This window comes from Microcaecilia unicolor, chromosome 5 (genome assembly GCF_901765095.1).
Source record: "Microcaecilia unicolor chromosome 5, aMicUni1.1, whole genome shotgun sequence".
NCBI lineage: Eukaryota > Metazoa > Chordata > Amphibia > Gymnophiona > Siphonopidae > Microcaecilia > Microcaecilia unicolor.
The window spans coordinates 18,901,145-18,919,312 of NC_044035.1; the positions used below are offsets into that span (position 1 = coordinate 18,901,145).

General features: G+C 45.4%; 1 protein-coding gene across 4 annotated transcripts in view; it reads right to left on the bottom strand.

Moving 5' to 3' along the window:
• The window catches only part of PLEKHS1 (pleckstrin homology domain containing S1), an 81,151-nt gene that overhangs the window by 49,084 nt on the left and 13,899 nt on the right, over positions 1-18,168 (bottom strand). For 2 of the 4 annotated variants that reach the window (XM_030204762.1, XM_030204761.1), the window contains 4 exons: positions 12,166-12,214; positions 6,113-6,201; positions 5,493-5,605; positions 79-213 (listed from right to left, as the gene is read on the bottom strand). In XM_030204762.1, coding sequence (XP_030060622.1) covers positions 79-213; positions 5,493-5,605; positions 6,113-6,201; positions 12,166-12,202 — 374 coding nt within the window. In that variant the 5' untranslated portion in view covers positions 12,203-12,214. Of the gene's footprint in view, positions 1-78; positions 214-5,492; positions 5,606-6,112; positions 6,202-12,103; positions 12,215-18,168 lie in introns of those variants that run through there. The other 2 variants (XM_030204763.1, XM_030204764.1) reach the window with 2 other exon arrangements.

Sequence of the window (18,168 nt, forward strand, 5' to 3'; positions counted from 1 at the left end):
ACTCCTGCTCAGCTTAGAGGAAACAGTGGTCACAAGCAAGGCCTCATCTCTAAGAGTTTCAGGAGTGCTGAAACTTACATCTCTTCGCCAATGAGGAAGTATTCTCGGTCCGCGGTGCTTAAGGAAATGACTTTATCTGGTTCACTCTGAAACATCTTAGACACAGCTGCCCGCTTTTTGTCATCTTTTATGCCTTGCTGAATTTCTAAAATTCTGTGAAACGAGAGATGCATGTTACAAATATACTCATGGTAACATAGTAATATAGTAGATGATGGCAGAAAAAGACCTGTACGGTCCATCCAGTCTGCCCAACAAGACAAACTCATATGTGCTACTTTTTGTGTATATCTTACCTTGATTTGTAACTGTCATTTTCAGGGCACAGACTGTACAAGTCTGCCCAGCACTATCCCCGCCTCCCAACCACCAGCCCCGCCTCCCACCACCGGCTCTGGCACAGACCGTATAAGTCTGCCCAGCACTATCCCCGCCTCCCAACCACCAGCCCCGCCTCCCACCACCGGCTCTGGCACAGACCGTATAAGTCTGCCCAGCACTATCCCCGCCTCCCAACCACCAGCCCCGCCTCCCACCACCGGCTCTGGCACAGACCGTATAAGTCTGCCCAGCACTATCCCCGCCTCCCAACCACCAGCCCCGCCTCCCACCACCGGCTCTGGCACAGACCGTATAAGTCTGCCCAGCACTATCCCCGCCTCCCAACCACCAGCCCCGCCTCCCACCACCGGCTCTGGCACAGACCGTATAAGTCTGCCCAGCACTATCCCCGCCTCCCAACCACCAGCCCCGCCTCCCACCACCGGCTCTGGCACAGACCGTATAAGTCTGCCCAGCACTATCCCCGCCTCCCAACCACCAGTCCCGCCTCCCACCACCGGCTCTGGCACAGACTGTATAAGTCTGCCCAGCACTGTCCCCGCCTCCCAACCACCAGCCCCGCCTCCCACCACCGGCTCTGGCACAGACCGTATAAGTCTGCCCAGCACTATCCCTGCCTCCCAACCACCAGTCCCGCCTCCCACCACCGGCTCTGGCACAGACCGTATAAGTCTGCCCAGCACTGTCCCCGCCTCCCAACCACCAGCCCCGCCTCCCACCACCGGCTCTGGCACTGACCGTATAAGTCTGCCCAGCACTATCCCCACCTCCAAACCACCAGTCCCGCCTCCCACCATTGGCTCTGGAACAGACCATATAAGTCTGCCCAGCACTATCCCCGCCTCCCAACCACCAGTCCCGCCTCCCACCACCGGCTCTGGCACAGACCATATAAGTCTGCCCAGCACTGTCCCCGCCTCCTAACCACCACCGGCTCTGGCACAGACCGTATAAGTCTGCTCAGCACTATCCCCACCTCCCAACCACCAGTCCCGCCTCCCACCACCGGCTCTGGCACTGACTGTATAAGTCTGTCCAGCACTATCCCCGCCTCCCAACCACCAGCCCCGCCTCCCACCACCGGCTCTGGCACAGACCGTATAAGTCTGCCCAGCACTATCCCCGCCTCCAAACCACCAGCTCTGCCACCCTATCGCGGCTAAGCTCCTGAGGATCCATTTCTTCTGAACAGGATTCCTTTATGTTTATCCCACATCTTTGGTGGTAATTTGATAAAAACCTTTTCTGCATGTAAAGCAGGTTTTAGATGAGGAAAAGGGCTCAGGAAATGGCACAAGTCAAATAAGTGCATGTAAGCATGTGTGCTGACACAATCTTGGCAAAAGTCACTTAACCCCCCCACTGCCCCAGGTACAAAATAAGTACCTGTATATAATATGTAAACCGCTTTGGTTGTAACCACAGAAAGGCAGTGTATCAAATCCCATCCCCTTCCCCTTTCTCTTTTGCCTGTTGTGCACACACCAGGTGTAGGTATTCCCGGTGGAGTTGGTGTACATGTAGCTTTTACTACATATCTGCATCCATGTGTAGAGTACACGCAAACTTTTGCATCTTTTATGGGGCATGAGTAAATCTGTGCATGAGAATTTGCATGCACTGTGACTGATTCTGGGTCCCTGTTTTAGAAAGTCACCCCTGGTGCCTATGGTGACATAAGTACATAAGCATCGCCATGCTGGGACAGACCAAGGGTCCATCGAGCCCAGCACCCTGTCACTGACAGCGGCCAAAAGAACAAGCAATTTGTCCCACCCATCCTAGTAAACCATTAACGCCTATAACGCTCCTTAGTACATAAGCATCGCCATGCTGGGACAGACCAAGGGTCCATCGAGCCCAGCACCCTGTCACCAACAGCGGCCAAAAGAACAAGCAATTTGTCCCGCCCATCCTAGAAATACTGTATTATTCCCCCGTCCATTCAATAACATTCTATGGCTTTTTCCTCCAGGAAGCCGTCCAACCCTTTTTTGAAGTCCGCTAAGTTAACCGCCTTAACCACCTTTTCCAGCAGTGAAATGGGTCCCTTTTTGGACATTTCACATAGTATAGTGCCCATTTGTCTATCCACCTGTTTGTATAACAATCTATAAATGTCATATTGCCCTGTTTTTAGCACAGCACATCAGAGTTACACTGAAATTTCTATGTATATTATTATTAATATACCGCCTTTCTGTGGTACAACCAAAGCATTTTATGTATATTATATACAGGTACTTTCTCTGTCCCTAGTGGGCTAACAATCTAAGGTTTTGCACCTGGGTCAATGGAGGGTTAAGTGACTTGCCCAGAGTCACAAGGAGCCGCAGTGGGAACTGAACCCAGTTCCCCAGGTTCTCAGCTCACTGCACTGACCATTAGGCTACTCCTTCACATTGACATTTGTAAGATGACTAATCACTTGCGTCACAATGCGAGTCTAACACGCCCACAGGCATGATATTTACCATCTTTTCTAAAAAATACAAACGCTTATGCGTGGGACTGGCACCAATAATTGACAGTTGTGTGCATAGGTGCAAGTCGCTATTCTATAAACAGTGGCCCCAATAGTCAGCCGGCGACGATCAGAGTTTTGTTGCCCAGAAATTCAAAATGAGTAATACACTATTACTCATTACAATGGTAATACACTATTGGGCTAATTTTCGAAAGAGAAGAGTGCCCATCTTTCGACACAAATCGGGAGATGGGCGTCCTTCTCCCAGGGTCGCCCAAATCGGTATAATCGACAGCCGATTTTGGGCGCCGTCAACTGCTTTCCATCGCAGGGATGACCAAAGTTCCCAAGGGCGTGTCGGAAACATAGCGAAGGCGAGACTGGGGCGTGCTTAACACATGGGCGTCCTCGGCCGATAATGGAAAAAAGAAGGGCGTCCCTGACGAGCACTTGGATGACTTTACTTGGTCCATTTTTTCTTGTGACCAAGCTTCAAAAAGGTGCCCGAACTGACCAGATAACCACCGGAGGGAATCGGAGATGACCTCCCCTTACTCCCCCGGTGGTCACTAACCCCCTCCCACCCTCAAAAAAACCTTTAAAAACATTTTTTGCCAGCCTCTATGCCAGCCTCAAATGTCATACCCAGCTCCTTGACAGCAGTATGCAGGTCCCTGGAGCAGTTTTAGTGGGTGCACTGCACTTCAGGCAGGCGGACCCAGGCCCATCCCCCCCTACCTGTTACACTTGTGGTGGTAAATGTGAGCCCTTCAAAACCCACCAGAAACCCACTGTACTCACATGTAGGTGCCCCCCTTCACCCCTTAGGGCTATGGTAGTGTCGTACAGTTATGGGTAGTGGGTTTTGGGCGGGTTTTGGGGGGCTCAGCACACAAGGTAAGGGAGCTATGCACCTGGGAACAATTTCTGAAGTCCACTGAAGTGCCCCCTAGGGTGCCCGGTTGGTGTCCTGGCATGTAAGGGGGACCAGTGCACTACGAATGCTGGCTCCTCCCATGACCAAAGGGCTTGGATTTGGCTGTTTCTAAGATGGGCGTCCTCGGTTTCCATTATCGTCGAAAACCGGGGATGACCATCTCTAAGGACGACCATCTCTAAGGTCGACCTAAATGTTGAGATTTGGGCGTCCCCGACTGTATTATCGAAACGAAAGATGGACGCTCATCTTGTTTTGATAATACGGGTTTCCCCACCCCTTTGCCAGGATGTCCTGCGAGGACGCTCTCAGGAAAACTTGGGTGCCCCGTTCGATTATGCCCCTCCACGTGTTAACTCTCAGCCCCTCTACTCAGTCCTCTCTTGTTGGTGATACATAAAGCAAAATTAGGGTTACCACATGTCCTCTTTTTGGACTTCTTTAGATATATCCTCCAGGATTTTTAATTTTTAGGGAAATGTCCTCTTTTTCTTTTATGTGCTTACTAGTAAAAAAAGGCCCGTTTCTGGAGCCAATGAAACGGGCGCTAGCAAGGCTTTCCTGTGGCCCCCTCCCCACCCGTCGTCGATGTGGGTGAATTGCTCCGCCTCCGCCCTCAACATCATAACGTTTGACGCGAGGGCGGTGAATTGCTCCGCCTCCGCCCTCAACATCATAATGTTTGACGCGAGGGCAGGGCCCAGAGACTGTGATTTTCGAGGCTTCAGAGCTTCGAACATACGAACCTTGGCTTCAGTGATGTCAGCAGCCAATAGAACGTTGAGGGTGAGTTTTATATATATAGATGACCAACACACCTACCCACATAATGAGAGAAACCATTTATGACCTATTAGTCAGTCTGGACACATGGGGGTGCTAAAGAGAAAGAAAGGCATTGCTTTTCCCCTCTCTGTTCCCCTGTTGGTTGACTCTTTCAAAGGAATTTTGTTTGTGCAACACAACTTTAAGCATACGTCATGCAAAGACTTTCACAGGTATCTGTGTTGCCAGGTGGGCGGTTTTACCGCCCAATTGGGCGGTTTTCCGCGACCCGCCGCGGGAAATTTTTGCCCGCGGTGGGTTGCGGTTTTTTGGGCTGTTTTTTGGGCTTCAGGGCGGTTTTTTTGGCCGCGGGGGGCGGGGTTAGTGACGTTTTTGGGCGGGGTTAGTGATGTTTTGGGCGGGGTTAGTGACGTGGGAGGCGTGGCCGATGACGTGGGAGGCGGGGCCGGTGACGGGGGAGGCGGGGCCGGTGACGGGGGAGGCGGGGTTGATGACGGCGGGGGCGGGGGTGATGACGCGGGGGTGGGGGTGTCAGGGGCGGGGTTTGAGTTTGGGCGGGTTTTGGGCGGTTTTTGTGCTGGATTGGGTGGGAAAAAAATTTCCACCTGGCAACACTGACAGGTATCTCAGAAGCCAGCCAGACTTGTTAAGGGATATGCGCTCTTCTGACAAGTGCGCTTGGGCTCAGACTCCTTCAAACTCATATCCGGAAGTTCTTGAAAAGTAGATTGTCTACTGCTGTACTGTAAGTGTACGTCACTGTTTGATGTGTGTTCATTAACTAAAGGTTACGATTAAATATTTCTCTAGCAAAGGTAGCAACCATTTTTATTTTTTCTGTCCTCTTTTTTGTCTCCGCAAATATGGTAACCCTAGGCAATGTCTGCATTTCACACGTACTTGCTTATTTCAATGAGGCCCCGTTTCTCCAAATTCTGATTTTTGTAATAGTGAAGAGCGTAGGCGTTCTGCTTGGATTTGGTGAGGATAAAAAGTCGTTTTTTCCAGGAACTCTGTGGAATAGAAACAAGTATTTGAGATGCAACCTATTGTGACCGAGGTCACTAAATGACCAGATCCAGCTTTCCAGGTATTCCTTGGTATTACTTTTGAGTGACTGTATATCACCTTTAGGAGTCCAGAGATAGAGACCAGAACCAAAAAAGAGAGAGCAAAGTGTGAAAGAGGAACAAGCGAGAGAAATTGCTGAAGCTGGTGAGAAAGAATCAAGACTCAGCTATACTTTGGGTTTTGGATTCTGTGTTATTCTGAAGAAATCGTTCCATTTACTTTTAATTCCAAGGATAACTGGAGTGGACCATGGATTTTCAGGTGTGCCAGTGTTGCTGGCCTGAAGGAAATTCCCACAGCTTTGCAAGTTCACTCTCCCTCTGCCCAACATAACCCAAGGGATTTTGCCCCACCTTACCATGTATATCTGAAGTGCAGTCCCCTCCCCCCGCAGGCAATATATTAAAGCATAAAGGCAAAAACATTAAAAAAGAATGGAGTGACAGTACCTGCGAGCTGAAAAGATTCGAGGGTGGTGATTTTCTGAGGTGCCCCTGCTTGCAGACTTCATTTCCCTCATAAAACATTGAATTATTTCCTAAAGAAACAAGTTGCATGCAAACAATGTGAAAAGTAGGCTGGAAGTCTGTGCGGTCTGACATTTCAAATAACCCTGTACCTCAGCTGACCTCCGTTCAACATTCTGGAGGGAGTAATAGAAATTATCCAGTCTCTTCTGGTTTTTGCAGCTCATAGGGATAGACATCCATTAGCGCTTATTCAATTCATTAATTTCATGTAGTTTATTTCCACCTCCCAACTGTAACCATATTAAAATTATGGCCTCGGTAGTTAATTGTATGAACAAAATAGTATTTAATGGAAACTGAAATTAGAAAACCCGACACAGGCCGTGTTTCGCCCAACTGGGCTGCATCAGGGGCTATTTGTTGAACTATACTACTACTACTACTACTACTACTATTTAGCATTTCTATAGCGCTACAAGGCATACGCAGCGCTGCACAAACATAGAAGAAAGACAGTCCCTGCTCAAAGAGCTTACAATCTAATAGACAAAAAATAAATAAAGTAAGCAAATCAAATCAATTAATGTGGACGGGAAGGAAGAGAAGAGGGTAGGTGGAGGCGAGTGGTTACGAGTCAAAAGCAATGTTAAAAAGGTGGGCTTTCAGTCTAGATTTAAAGGTGGCCAAGGATGGGGCAAGACGTAGGGGCTCAGGAAGTTTATTCCAGGCTGGAAAACAGACTGGAAAACAGCCAAACACAATCTCAAAGGGTTGTGGAAAGGATAAATGTCAGCAATGACAAACAAATGGGAAATACCCTCAGAAACCAAGGTCTCTGCCAAGGTCTGACCAACAGAACACTGATATCTACACAAGATTTTTGTGCCTGTGATCTTGTCTCTTTCATAGGGTATATTTTCCCACAGATTTTCAAATAGAACTGATTGCTCAAAACATTACTGAGTACGATAAACTTTCCAAGCTACAGCATGGCTTAAGTAAATAAACTTAGCTTTCTCATAGCTGGCTTGATAGCCCACACTCCAACTGGTGACTTTCAATCTTATTGAACTCACAAATGCAAAGTGGAATGATGAAAGAACTACTTAACCTAAGGCACTTCAAAGAGAAGAGTCACTCCAAAGCCGTAGGTCTACGCCTATCACAAAAAAATGATTCGGTTAAGTAGTTCTTTCATTCCACTTTGCATTTGTGAGTGCAACACATAGCCCTGATGCAGCCCAGTTGGGTGAAACACAGCCTGTGTCGGGCTTTCTAATTTCAATTTCCATTAAATACTATTTTTTTCATATACGTATCTGCTTTGTATTTTTTCCATCTTGGAGGTTGCAGATCGGTTACCCTGCTGTTTTCTCGGTAGTTAATTGGCTGTACTTACATGGGTGGGTTTGGATAAATGGGGCAGTTACATTTTGTAGATTCCGATCCTTCCATGTGGAAGCTGCCAGATTCATACTGTTATGCCGTTCATTATTTCAACGTGTGTATGCATAAAGAGGTAAACTCTCAAAAGGTCAATGAAATTTAGGTGCCGGGATGATGCTTGCAAAGCACAAATTCTACAACAGCAGATCCATGCAGAACTGCGTTATAGAATATTACCACGAGTCTGCAATTCTGCGCCTAACCTTAGAAGTCAGCGCTTATGTCAGCCAAATGGATGGTGTAAATGTTTGCATCCAGCTGTAACAAAAACAGAGTGGGAATCACCAGGCAAACGAGCAAGTCATCCAAACGAAAAAGCTTTATTCGCACATAGGACTTGATCGCACGTAAGCTTCCAGCTGATGCATAGGACTCGACACGGGCTGATTCCACTTTGTGATTGCTGAATCGCGCTTGGGAGGAACTGTCGTTCTTTTATTCGACAAGGCTCTGCAATCGTTTATAAACGCCATACTTCGACACATCCGAAAAACCACTGAACACCTACCCTTCCGAAAACTGCTGAAAACTTACCTCTTCAAACAAGCCTACCCAAATGACCCGACCTAATTTCTCAAACATAATTCCACAGATAATTCCACACCACTAGTATTATCCACACTCCAATCCCTTCCCCACATCAATTACTATTGTCATACTCTATGTAATTAAGTCATCTCTACGACACTTTGCTCCATACTTTGTATCATCCATGTGATACTCTATGTAATTATGTCATCACTACAACACTTTGTTCCATACTTTGTTCTATACTTTGTATCATCCATGCGATATACTCTGTAAATCGCACTGAACCTACTTTATGTAATTATGTTCATCTCATTGATACATTGCTCCAAAACCTGAATTACCTCCTTGATACGTTGTACCACACTTTGTAAGCCGCACTGAACCTGCTATTGAGCGGGAAAGAGCGGGGTATAAATGCCACAAATAAATAAATTAATTAATTAAAGGATTTGAGCATTTCATCGTGCTGTGTGGACTCCTGAGGAAAGCAGTTGCTCCAAAACACAGCCCGTGTCGAGTCCTATGCATCAGGGGCGCAGCCAGACCTTGCGGTGGGAGGGCATGTTTTGGTGTGCTGCCACCTCACCGCGCCCCTCTGCCACTGCCTTGCCGCTCCCCGCTGCAAATACCTTGGCTGGCGGGGGTCCCCAACCTCCACCAGCTGAAACCTTCGTCCAGCGCCAGTCTCTGGCGCCGCCGCGTTGCCTGCCCTGCTCTCTCTTCCCCTCACGTCCTGAACGCTCCTTTTAGTGAAATTGAGCAAAGCCAGGGGCCCAGAAGAACTTTGGGGGGGGGGGCCAGGCCCCTGTGGCCCCTGTGGCCCCTGTGGCCCCACCTAGCTATGCCACTGCTATGCATTAAATTGACGCATACGTGTGATCCGATCCTGTGTGCGAATATGGAGCTTTTTCATTTGGATTACCTACTCATTTGCCTAGTGATTCCCACACTACTGTTACTGCTGTCTGCACTCTGTGGGGTTCTTTTTTTTTTTTTTTTCTTTCTTTCTTTTGTGCTGCGTCTAATTGTAAGCATTTATGCATGCTGGTTATAGAACATTAGAGATCTGCGCCAAAGGATAACGCCTTTATTATACCAACTTCATTGGCTTCCGATTGAAGCAAGAGTCAAATTTACTCACTTTGACACATAAGGCTTTTCATTTACTCACTCCTAGTTACCTATCTAATCTGACTATTCCCTATTCTCCTATGCGAACTCTTAGATCACTAACAGATAATAGGTTAGTCATTCCGCCGCCAGCTAAGGCTCGATGGGAATCTACGCGTGCATCGGCGTTCTTTTTTTCTGTCTCCCTCTCTTTGGAATGGACTTCCAAAAGAGATTAGATTAGAGGATTCCTACATTCACTTTCGAAAACTTCTGAAAACTTTTCTTTTTACAAACTGTATTGAACAGAATTTATGATAGCAGGGGAGGTGTAGAAGTTTTGGTAAATTATATTTATTATAGGTAATTGGTTTTTTTTTTTTTGGAGTAGCCAGAAATCATTCAGGGTAAGTATCAACTAATTTTGCACAGTGGGTTGATACAGTTTTTGCCCATCCTTCCTTTTAGAATAACTCAAGCTCTTCAAGTTGGCTAGGGATGATCTGTGAACTACAACTGGGTTACTTGAACTTTCACTTGCTTCTGAATCACTTCATTGTTACTTTGCTTTGTGCCTAGGATTCACTTGTTCAGAACCCTTATTTTATCATCCTCACTTGAATATTCCCTTATCTCTTGTTTGTCCTGTTTGTCTGTCCTAATTAGATTGTAAACTCTGTTGAGCAGGGACTGTCTCTTCATGTTCAAGTGTACAGCGCTGCGTACGTCTAGTAGCGCTACAGAAATGATAAGTAGTAGTAGTAGTAGTGTTTGGGATACCGCACAGAATCTTGCTACTCTTTGGGATTCCGGAATCTTGCTACCCTTTGGGATTCTGCATGGAATCTTGCTACTCTTTGGGATTCCGGAATCTTACTACTCTTTGTCCTTATCCCTTATCTGTCTGTCCTGATTAGATTGTAAGCTCTGTCGAGCAGGGACTGTCTCTTCATATTCAAGTGTACAGCGCTGCGTACGTCTAGTAGCGCTATAGAAATGATAAGTAGTAGTAGTAGTAGTAGATTCTACTAGAAATGTATTTCTTTGTTTTTTTTATCAATAGAAATCAAACAAAATAAAAGATGGAAAAGAAAATAAGATGATACCTTTTTTATTGGACATAACTTAATACATTTCTTGATTAGCTTTCGAAGGTTGCCCTTCTTCCTCAGATCGGAAATAAGCAAATGTGGGCAAGTTTTTTTTGGCTTGCTGTGCTTTTCTGTCAATGATTGGAGTTCTTATTTGTTTGTATGAGAAGTATTTCTTTTTAATGTAAACCGTTCTGTTTTGCAATAGCAATAAGAAAAGGTATATAAAATGAATAAATGATAAATGAAATGATAAATGATATTCTGTAACAAGGCACATAACTTAGTTATTTATTTATTTATTTGTTGCACGTGTATCCCACATTTTCCCACCTATTTGCAGGCTCAATGTGGCTTACATAGTACCGTAGAGGCATTCGCCAGTTCGGCAGGGCCGCCGAGAGACTGGGCCGGGCCCGGGACAGGGCAGCCCCCGGGCCCCCAGCCCCACCCCCACCCCCGGGCCCGGCGCCACGGTCTCACCTGCCTCCGCCACCGGGCCCCTTTCCACCCGAACCCCCACAGAGAGTTGAAGTGACCTTGCCAAGATCACCAACAGGAAGGGGGCATGCAGGGCAGCGCTCTGGGCAGGAAAGAGGGGGCTCTTTCCTGCCCCAAAGAGGTCACTAGACCACAAGGGCAGTTGTAAGGTAAGGGGAGGGGGGGGTGACGGGGTGTGTGACAGGGGGGAGAGGAAAATGTGACAGGGGGCGGAGCGAGGGCGTGAAAGGGGGTGGGGCATGTGTCCTCCTTTTTGGGGGACAAAACATGGTAACCCTAACCTTAGCAGCACTGCAAACATTTTTCAGGCTGCTTGTACTCGCAGAGGAGGGGGGGTGGGCAAGTTTCAGCCCACAATTTTATGGTTCATGGCGTTATGCTTATGCACTGTTTTGCCCCCATTTGAATGGAAGCAGGGCGCACATTGCTTATATGTTTAAGTTGAACATTGTTTATATCAGTTTACAGTGCTTGTGCCCTTAAGAAAGGCAGGAAGTGCATTTGGACTACAAATCTTAGATCTTAGCTCTCTGGTAGGCTTTTCCTGAGCACATGTACCTGTTCCCTATGCCTTATGGGACTTTTCCTATTGGGTGGTCATTGTTCCTGTGTATATTGGGCTCCAGTGAGATTGCGAGAGTGTCTGCAGCATGTTTTTCTAAGAACTGTAAGTTGACTTGCTGTACCTTGTTGTTTGCGCCCCCTTCAAGCTACTGTAAAATAACCAAGTTTTTACCAGTTTAAAAGTATTCACAGCATCTACTCTCTCAGGGCTTCTTCTACAAAGCTGCACTAGCAATTCCTGCGTGGCAAATGAGAGGAAGCCCACAGGAATTGAATGGGCTTTCTCTCATTTGACGCTCTGAGAATTGGTAGCGAAGCTTTGTAAAAGAAGCCCTCAGCTTGGTGTTGAGACCTCCTAGCTCCCTTTGTATACAGGGTGAGTTGTTAGAGAAGAAACTCCCAGTTCTGCAAGGCAGAGACTCCTGTCCAGCATATCTAACGGTAAGTTTATTTCCTTTTGTTGAATTTGCATTAAAGAAGATTTTGGTTCAAGAGTTCCGAGTCTTTATAGTGATGTTGTATACTCTGGTTAACTGCATGCTAATCTCCTGAGTAGAGACAGCCTATCAGGAGAGAGAGCAGAACATCCACTGTACATTTATTAGTTTTATTCTGTATTTATTTTACTCATATATGAAGAATTCCTAAAGATTCCAATAAAACTCTTTCCAAAATATTCCCTACAACTTGTCACATTTAAATTTTGTGATCATAATTTAACAAATACCTCCAGTGAAATTGCTTAACAAACAGGTTCAGTGAATTTGACAGTATGCTTCTGTTTGATACCTGTGGAAGATCTTCTTCTAGTCATTGACGGTTTCATGATTACGTTTACCTGTGAAAAACAATAATTTAGTTACGTTTGATCGTGCATGCTAATAATTAGACAGTTGTGTGCGTGTATATATATCTATTGTAATCTATGGGGATTAATGTATATATTTTTGCTTTGTTTTATTCATGGAATTGTTATAGTTGTCATTTTTATATTGTTTAGTTTTTGCAGTATAAAGTTGGACTTACAAAATCCTGGCAATTAAATTTACAGGTAGGAGTCAAGTGCACTTGAGGAAAAAAGTTGGGTTGTTTGATCTGGTAACATATTCAGGAGAGGCTATTTGCGATAACTGGAGAGGGAGGAAACAAGATTCCCTCGTATTTATTATTTTTATATTATATTTGTTCTGTACCATTGATTAATAGATATCCTATTTCTTTTTTAAATGTTTGTTTCCTGTTCAAAGATTTATTTCTTTGATGGAAGCTGTAAATGCAATGTAAATGTGAGGTGGCCAAACAGGTAGAAAAGGCGATGGTCAAAGCCAGAAGGATGCTTGGGTGCATAAGGAGAGGGATGACCAGCAGGAAAAAGGAGGTGATAGTGCCCTTGTACAAGTCTCTGGTGAGGCTCCATTTAGAATACTGCGTGCAATTCTGGAGACCGCACCAATGGAAAGATATAAACAGGATGGAGTTGATATAGAGGGTGGCTACTAAATTGGTCAGCAGTCTCTGTCATAAATCATATAGGGCTATAAATAGATAGAGGTAATCTCCCTATAAATGGAACTAATATCTAGAAGAATTGGGAGATTCAAAATACCAGGCATCAAAATCATTGACACAGGCTTAAATCGCTCAAAAGGTCAGAGTATTTAAACAGAGGAAAGGCCTCAAGAAGCCTGTATTACTGTATTACAAGCAGCGCGTGCAGTGCTTTTGATGGTCCTTTTCTCTCTTTTTTTAAAAAACACTCTTTCTAAAGACTACTACGTCACACCTGAAGGATCATCTTCAATGTTACTCAGCAATACTTTGCCCTAGAGTCTGCTGCAGGATCTCCAAAGGTTTGTCATTACTTTTGCTCCGCAGCACTGTGTAAAGCAGACTCCTGATGCAGGCCTGACGGCCGAAACACGACGTTGTGTCGAGTCTTCAAATTATTAATAAAGTTGTTTATTAACGAACATCTTCCAGTTTCTGGTATCCTTGGTCGCTCTCCCACTTTTTTTACCCCCTTTTTTTCCGTGGGGCGTTTGAGTTCTCCGTGTTTCAGCGGATTTCTTCTCTCAAGAAGCCCCCAACATATATTGTTTTAATTCTGGGGGCTGGACTTCTTCATCATTGGCCAGAAAACCTCTGTATTTTGATTGTTCTAGTTTGTATAACTATCCAATCTCACTCGATATTCATGAACTCACACCAAAAATTTACTTAGCTTTTCAGGTGTTCGTCACTACTATCTCTGTGCGGATCCTTTCTACTTCACGACCCCTGACCTACGATGGCCGTCGTTTCGAACACCTGCCTCAGGGTTCGGTGGTCTGCATGTTATCAAAATACAGAGGTTTTCTGGCCAATGATGAAGAAGTCCAGCCCCCCCGAAGTAAAATAATGTATGCTGGGGGCTTCTTAAGGCCTTTCCTCTGTTTAAATACTCTGACCTTTTGAGCGATTTAAGCCTGTGTCAATGATTTTGATGCCTGGTATTTTGAATCTCCCAATTCTTCTAGATATAAATCATATAGGGACAGACTCATGAACCTCAACATGTAGACGCTGAAAGAGAGGCAGGAGAGGGGGGGATATGATAGAGATGTTTAAATATCTCAGTGGCATTAATGTACAGGAGGAGAGCCTTTTTCAAATGAAGGCAAACTCTGGAATGACAGGGCATAGGATGACGTTAAGAGGAAATAGGCTTAGGAGGGATCTAAGAAAATACTCTTTCACGGAAAGGGTGATGGAGGTGTGGAATGGCCTCCCGGTGGAGGTCATAGAGATAAGGACTGTGTCAGAATTTAAGAAAGTGTGGGAGAGGCATGTGGAATCTCTTAGGAAAAGGAGGAGTTAGTGGTTACTGAGGAAGGGCAGACTGGATAGGCCATTTGGCTGTTATCTGCCATCATGTTACTATGTAGTGTGTTGACATTGTAAGTAGTATACTATCCGTCTCATAATCGAAAGTGAAAGACGCCCATATTTTGACCCAAATCGGGAGATGGGCGTCTTTCTCCCGTGGCGCCCAAATTGGTATAATCGAAAGCCGATTTTGGTCATCTTCAACTGCAATCTGTCGCGGAAACGGCCAAAGTTGACGGGGGCGTGTCGGAGGCGCGGTGAAGGCGGGACTGGGGCGTGGTTATCGGCCGAGGAGAGATGGGCATCCTCGGCCGATAATCGAAAAAAGGCATTTTTAGCGCGAATTTGGGTCACTTTTTTTGGACCCTATTTTTTCACGAACAAGTCCCAAAAAAGGTGCCCTAAATGCCCAGATGACCACCGGAGGGAATTGGGGATGACCTCCCCTGACTCCCCCAGTGGTCACTAACCCCCTCCCACCAAAAAAAACCCACTTTACAAAGTTTTTTTCCCAGCCTGTATGCCAGCCTCAAATGCCATACCCACCTCCATGACAGTAGAATGTGTTCTATCCTGTAACAGCCTTTCCCTGGTTCTGATGTGGCTCTCAGGTGAGTGTGACACCTTTTCTGTTATGTGCACTGCAGTCATATCAGCAATGCATTGTGGTGGGTGGGTGTAGGGTAGTGGGCTCCATGATTCCACTAGCTTGTGTTCAATGTTCACGATGTTGGTAGTTGGTAGGCTCTACTCCCATGGTGCTTTTCCCCCTGCTTACTGGGTCAGAGTGTGCCCTGTTGTGTTTCCGGTAGTCCATGCGGTAGTGGCCAGTTTTAGCTCCCTTTCATGTGTTATCTACGTTACTGAAAGTGGGCATTGTACACCATTCTGCTAGCTCTGACCTACTGCTAATCTCAGTACCAGGGAGACTCTTTGCCAGTGGGGCACAACCTCTGATCTGCAGTTAACTGTGAGTAAAGGTGCTTATTCAAATAAAGGATGTTTTCAGCGAGATTAGTCTTCAGGTGTCAACTGCTGTGCCAAGGTTATACAGCAGCAACAAGTCCTGTGCCTGGAGCACTTCTAGTGGGTACTGCACTGCACTTCAGGCAGGCAGACCCAGGCCCATCTCCCCCTCCCTGTAACACTTGTGGTGGTAAATGGGAGGCCTCTAAAACCCACATGCACTTGCCCCCTTCACCCCTAAGAGCTATGGTACTGTTGTACAGTTGTCCCTCCCACGACCAAATGGCTTGGATTAGGACGTTTCTGAGCTGGGCGTTTTTAGTTTCCATTATCGCAAAAAACAAAAACGCACATCTCAGGACCAAATTCATGGCATTTGGTCCGTACAAAACCCGTATTTTCGAAACGAAGGATGGACGCCCATCTTTTTCGAAAATACGGTTCAAACCGCCCCTTCATGTACCCGTTCGCGGGCATAGACACCCATGGAGATGGGCGTTCGCGTTCGATTAAGCCCCTCCATGCCATACTTTGTATTGTTATTTGAGTATTTTTACTGCTGTAATTGTCTATTGCTTATGTTTGATTTATTGTTACTGTACACTACCTTGAGTGAATTCCTTCAAAAAGACAGTAAATAAACCCTAATAAATAAATAAGTACAAAACCTTTTCTTTAATGGTTAGGGACATGTACAGCATTTTTGCTGTGTAGTTAGTGCAGGGACAAAGTTGTTATTGTGTATCAACCTCTGGATTCTGTGAAGTTGGGCACTCAAATTTCCAACTAGTGCAAAAGTTATAGAATGTTGTCAGTTGTGTGTCTAACTTAATTGTTAAATTATGCACAATTGGCTTCAAGTACCAATAATAATCCTTGGGTGGCATAATTGGTGCTAATTTAATTATTTAAAAACATTATAGCCCAGATATCAGCCATTGTGAGCGGGGAACGATTTACACTCGTAATCATAAATTCACATATCACAAAACTCACAACACAGACAACTATCTTCTAAAACCAACACAAATCTGGAAATTACCGATAACGATCAGGGCAAGAGAAAACGCCATTAGGAAGCGAGATTAAATACTCGCTGAAAGATAACAGCACTTAGGTGTTATTTGTCAAGACTCTTGAGGCGTGATAACTTGAGGCCCCAATATCTTGGAGTATAACCTTGGCACACCAATCACCCGAAGTCTCTATTATTTTTATGAAGTCTCTTTTATTGAATAAATCACAGATAATTTACTCACAGACAGATGTTCAGAGGTGCTGCTCCAGGACACAGATACTCCTTAATCTGAGAGCTGTTGGGGGTGGAGATCTGAAGAGAGGTAGATATATTGCAGGGGGGGGGGAAGGATAGTTGAACAGGTAGAAATGGTTCAAAACTGGGTGACTGGAATGTGCAATATCTCATTAGAGAGGAGATATTTTCAAGGTAAAAAAAACAGGTTCGTTACAAGAAGTTTCAGCAGGACAGAGCTGTCTGGAATGAGATGGTACGTGCTCCATGTCTCTGGCTAGGTGGTCGGAAAGCCTCGTGCTGAAAGGACAAAGAGGTGTTAAGGCTTCACACAGGCTCAGGGAGGAGCAGATAGAGACCAACGGGGACAGAGCCTGCCATCGGGTAGCAAAGGGTAGTCCTAGAGGATGGCTCTCGATTGGAGGGAAAGGTCATACCTGGCTGACCTCCCAGGACAGAGATAGTGAGAATGACCAGGAAATGATAGCAGGAAGACAAAAGAGCCAAGCTTGGCAGAGAGAGAGAAGAGGTCTGGGCAGCCTCACAACCAGTGGTAACAGTTCTTACACAGCCAAGCAAGTGTGGTTGCACTGCCTGTGAACTACATTACCCACAGTGCATTGCTCATGTATCTTTGCAGTGAGAAACTGCAGCAATGATAGTCCTTAGAACTGAGAATAACAGTAAAAGCATTACACACATTTTAGGATCACGTTATAAACTAGTGTGAGGCTGTCGGAGGATAGAACATTATTTTATGAGCATACTGCCGGATTCTTTATATCGCGCCTTAATTCCGCGTGGAAATTGAAGCACATTCTATAACAATGTTCATAACTTAATTGGTTAACTAGCTAATCAGCGCAGTCAATTGGATGTTAATAAGCAATTATCAGCACTAATTGGCATTAGTTAAGATTTACACGCACAAATTGCTAAGTATATTCTGTAACGTGGTGCACGTAAATTCTGAGTTACATAGTTGAGAACAGACGTGACCATGGGTGGGGCATGGGCATTTCTAAAATATACGCACGTTATAGAATACACCTGATCTGTGCCTAATTTAGGTAGCGGGATATATGCCAAGTAAAACATGGTGTAAATGGCCACGACTAAATTTGGTCGCATGGATAGACACTCAGAGTATTCTGTATATCGTGCTGAAATTTTAAGCCTATTCTATAAAATGTAGGCGTACTTGGACCAGGGCGAGATAAAATCTTTGAATGATATATGCACTGACTTTCACATAGAAAACAAAAATACTTTCGCTTATCTCCAGCTGAGCCACTATGTTAAATCGTTGCCGAAACACTCTTTAACAGCAGAGGCATGGGAGAGCTACAATGTGCTGCTGGGCTTGGAAGCCCAATTGAGAGTCCCCCTGCGATATTTTCATTCTAATTTAAGAGATTATACACCGGATTTCGATTTCTCGGGAGTGGCACAGCAATGGAGTACTGAACTGGGCATCACGCTCCATAATGACCAATTGAAGAGACAAAATTATTAACTGTTCGTAAAATCACGGAGCATGTGGTCTGGCAGGAGATTCAGTTCAAATTTATTCTGAGACTCTACATTTCTCTTCATAGAGCATGGAAGGCGACGCTGAGAGAGGATGACACCTGTCTAAAATGCAAATCTAGGGGAGCTCACCTAAGCCACATGTTCTGGGAGTGTCCTGGAGTGCAGCAATTTTGGAA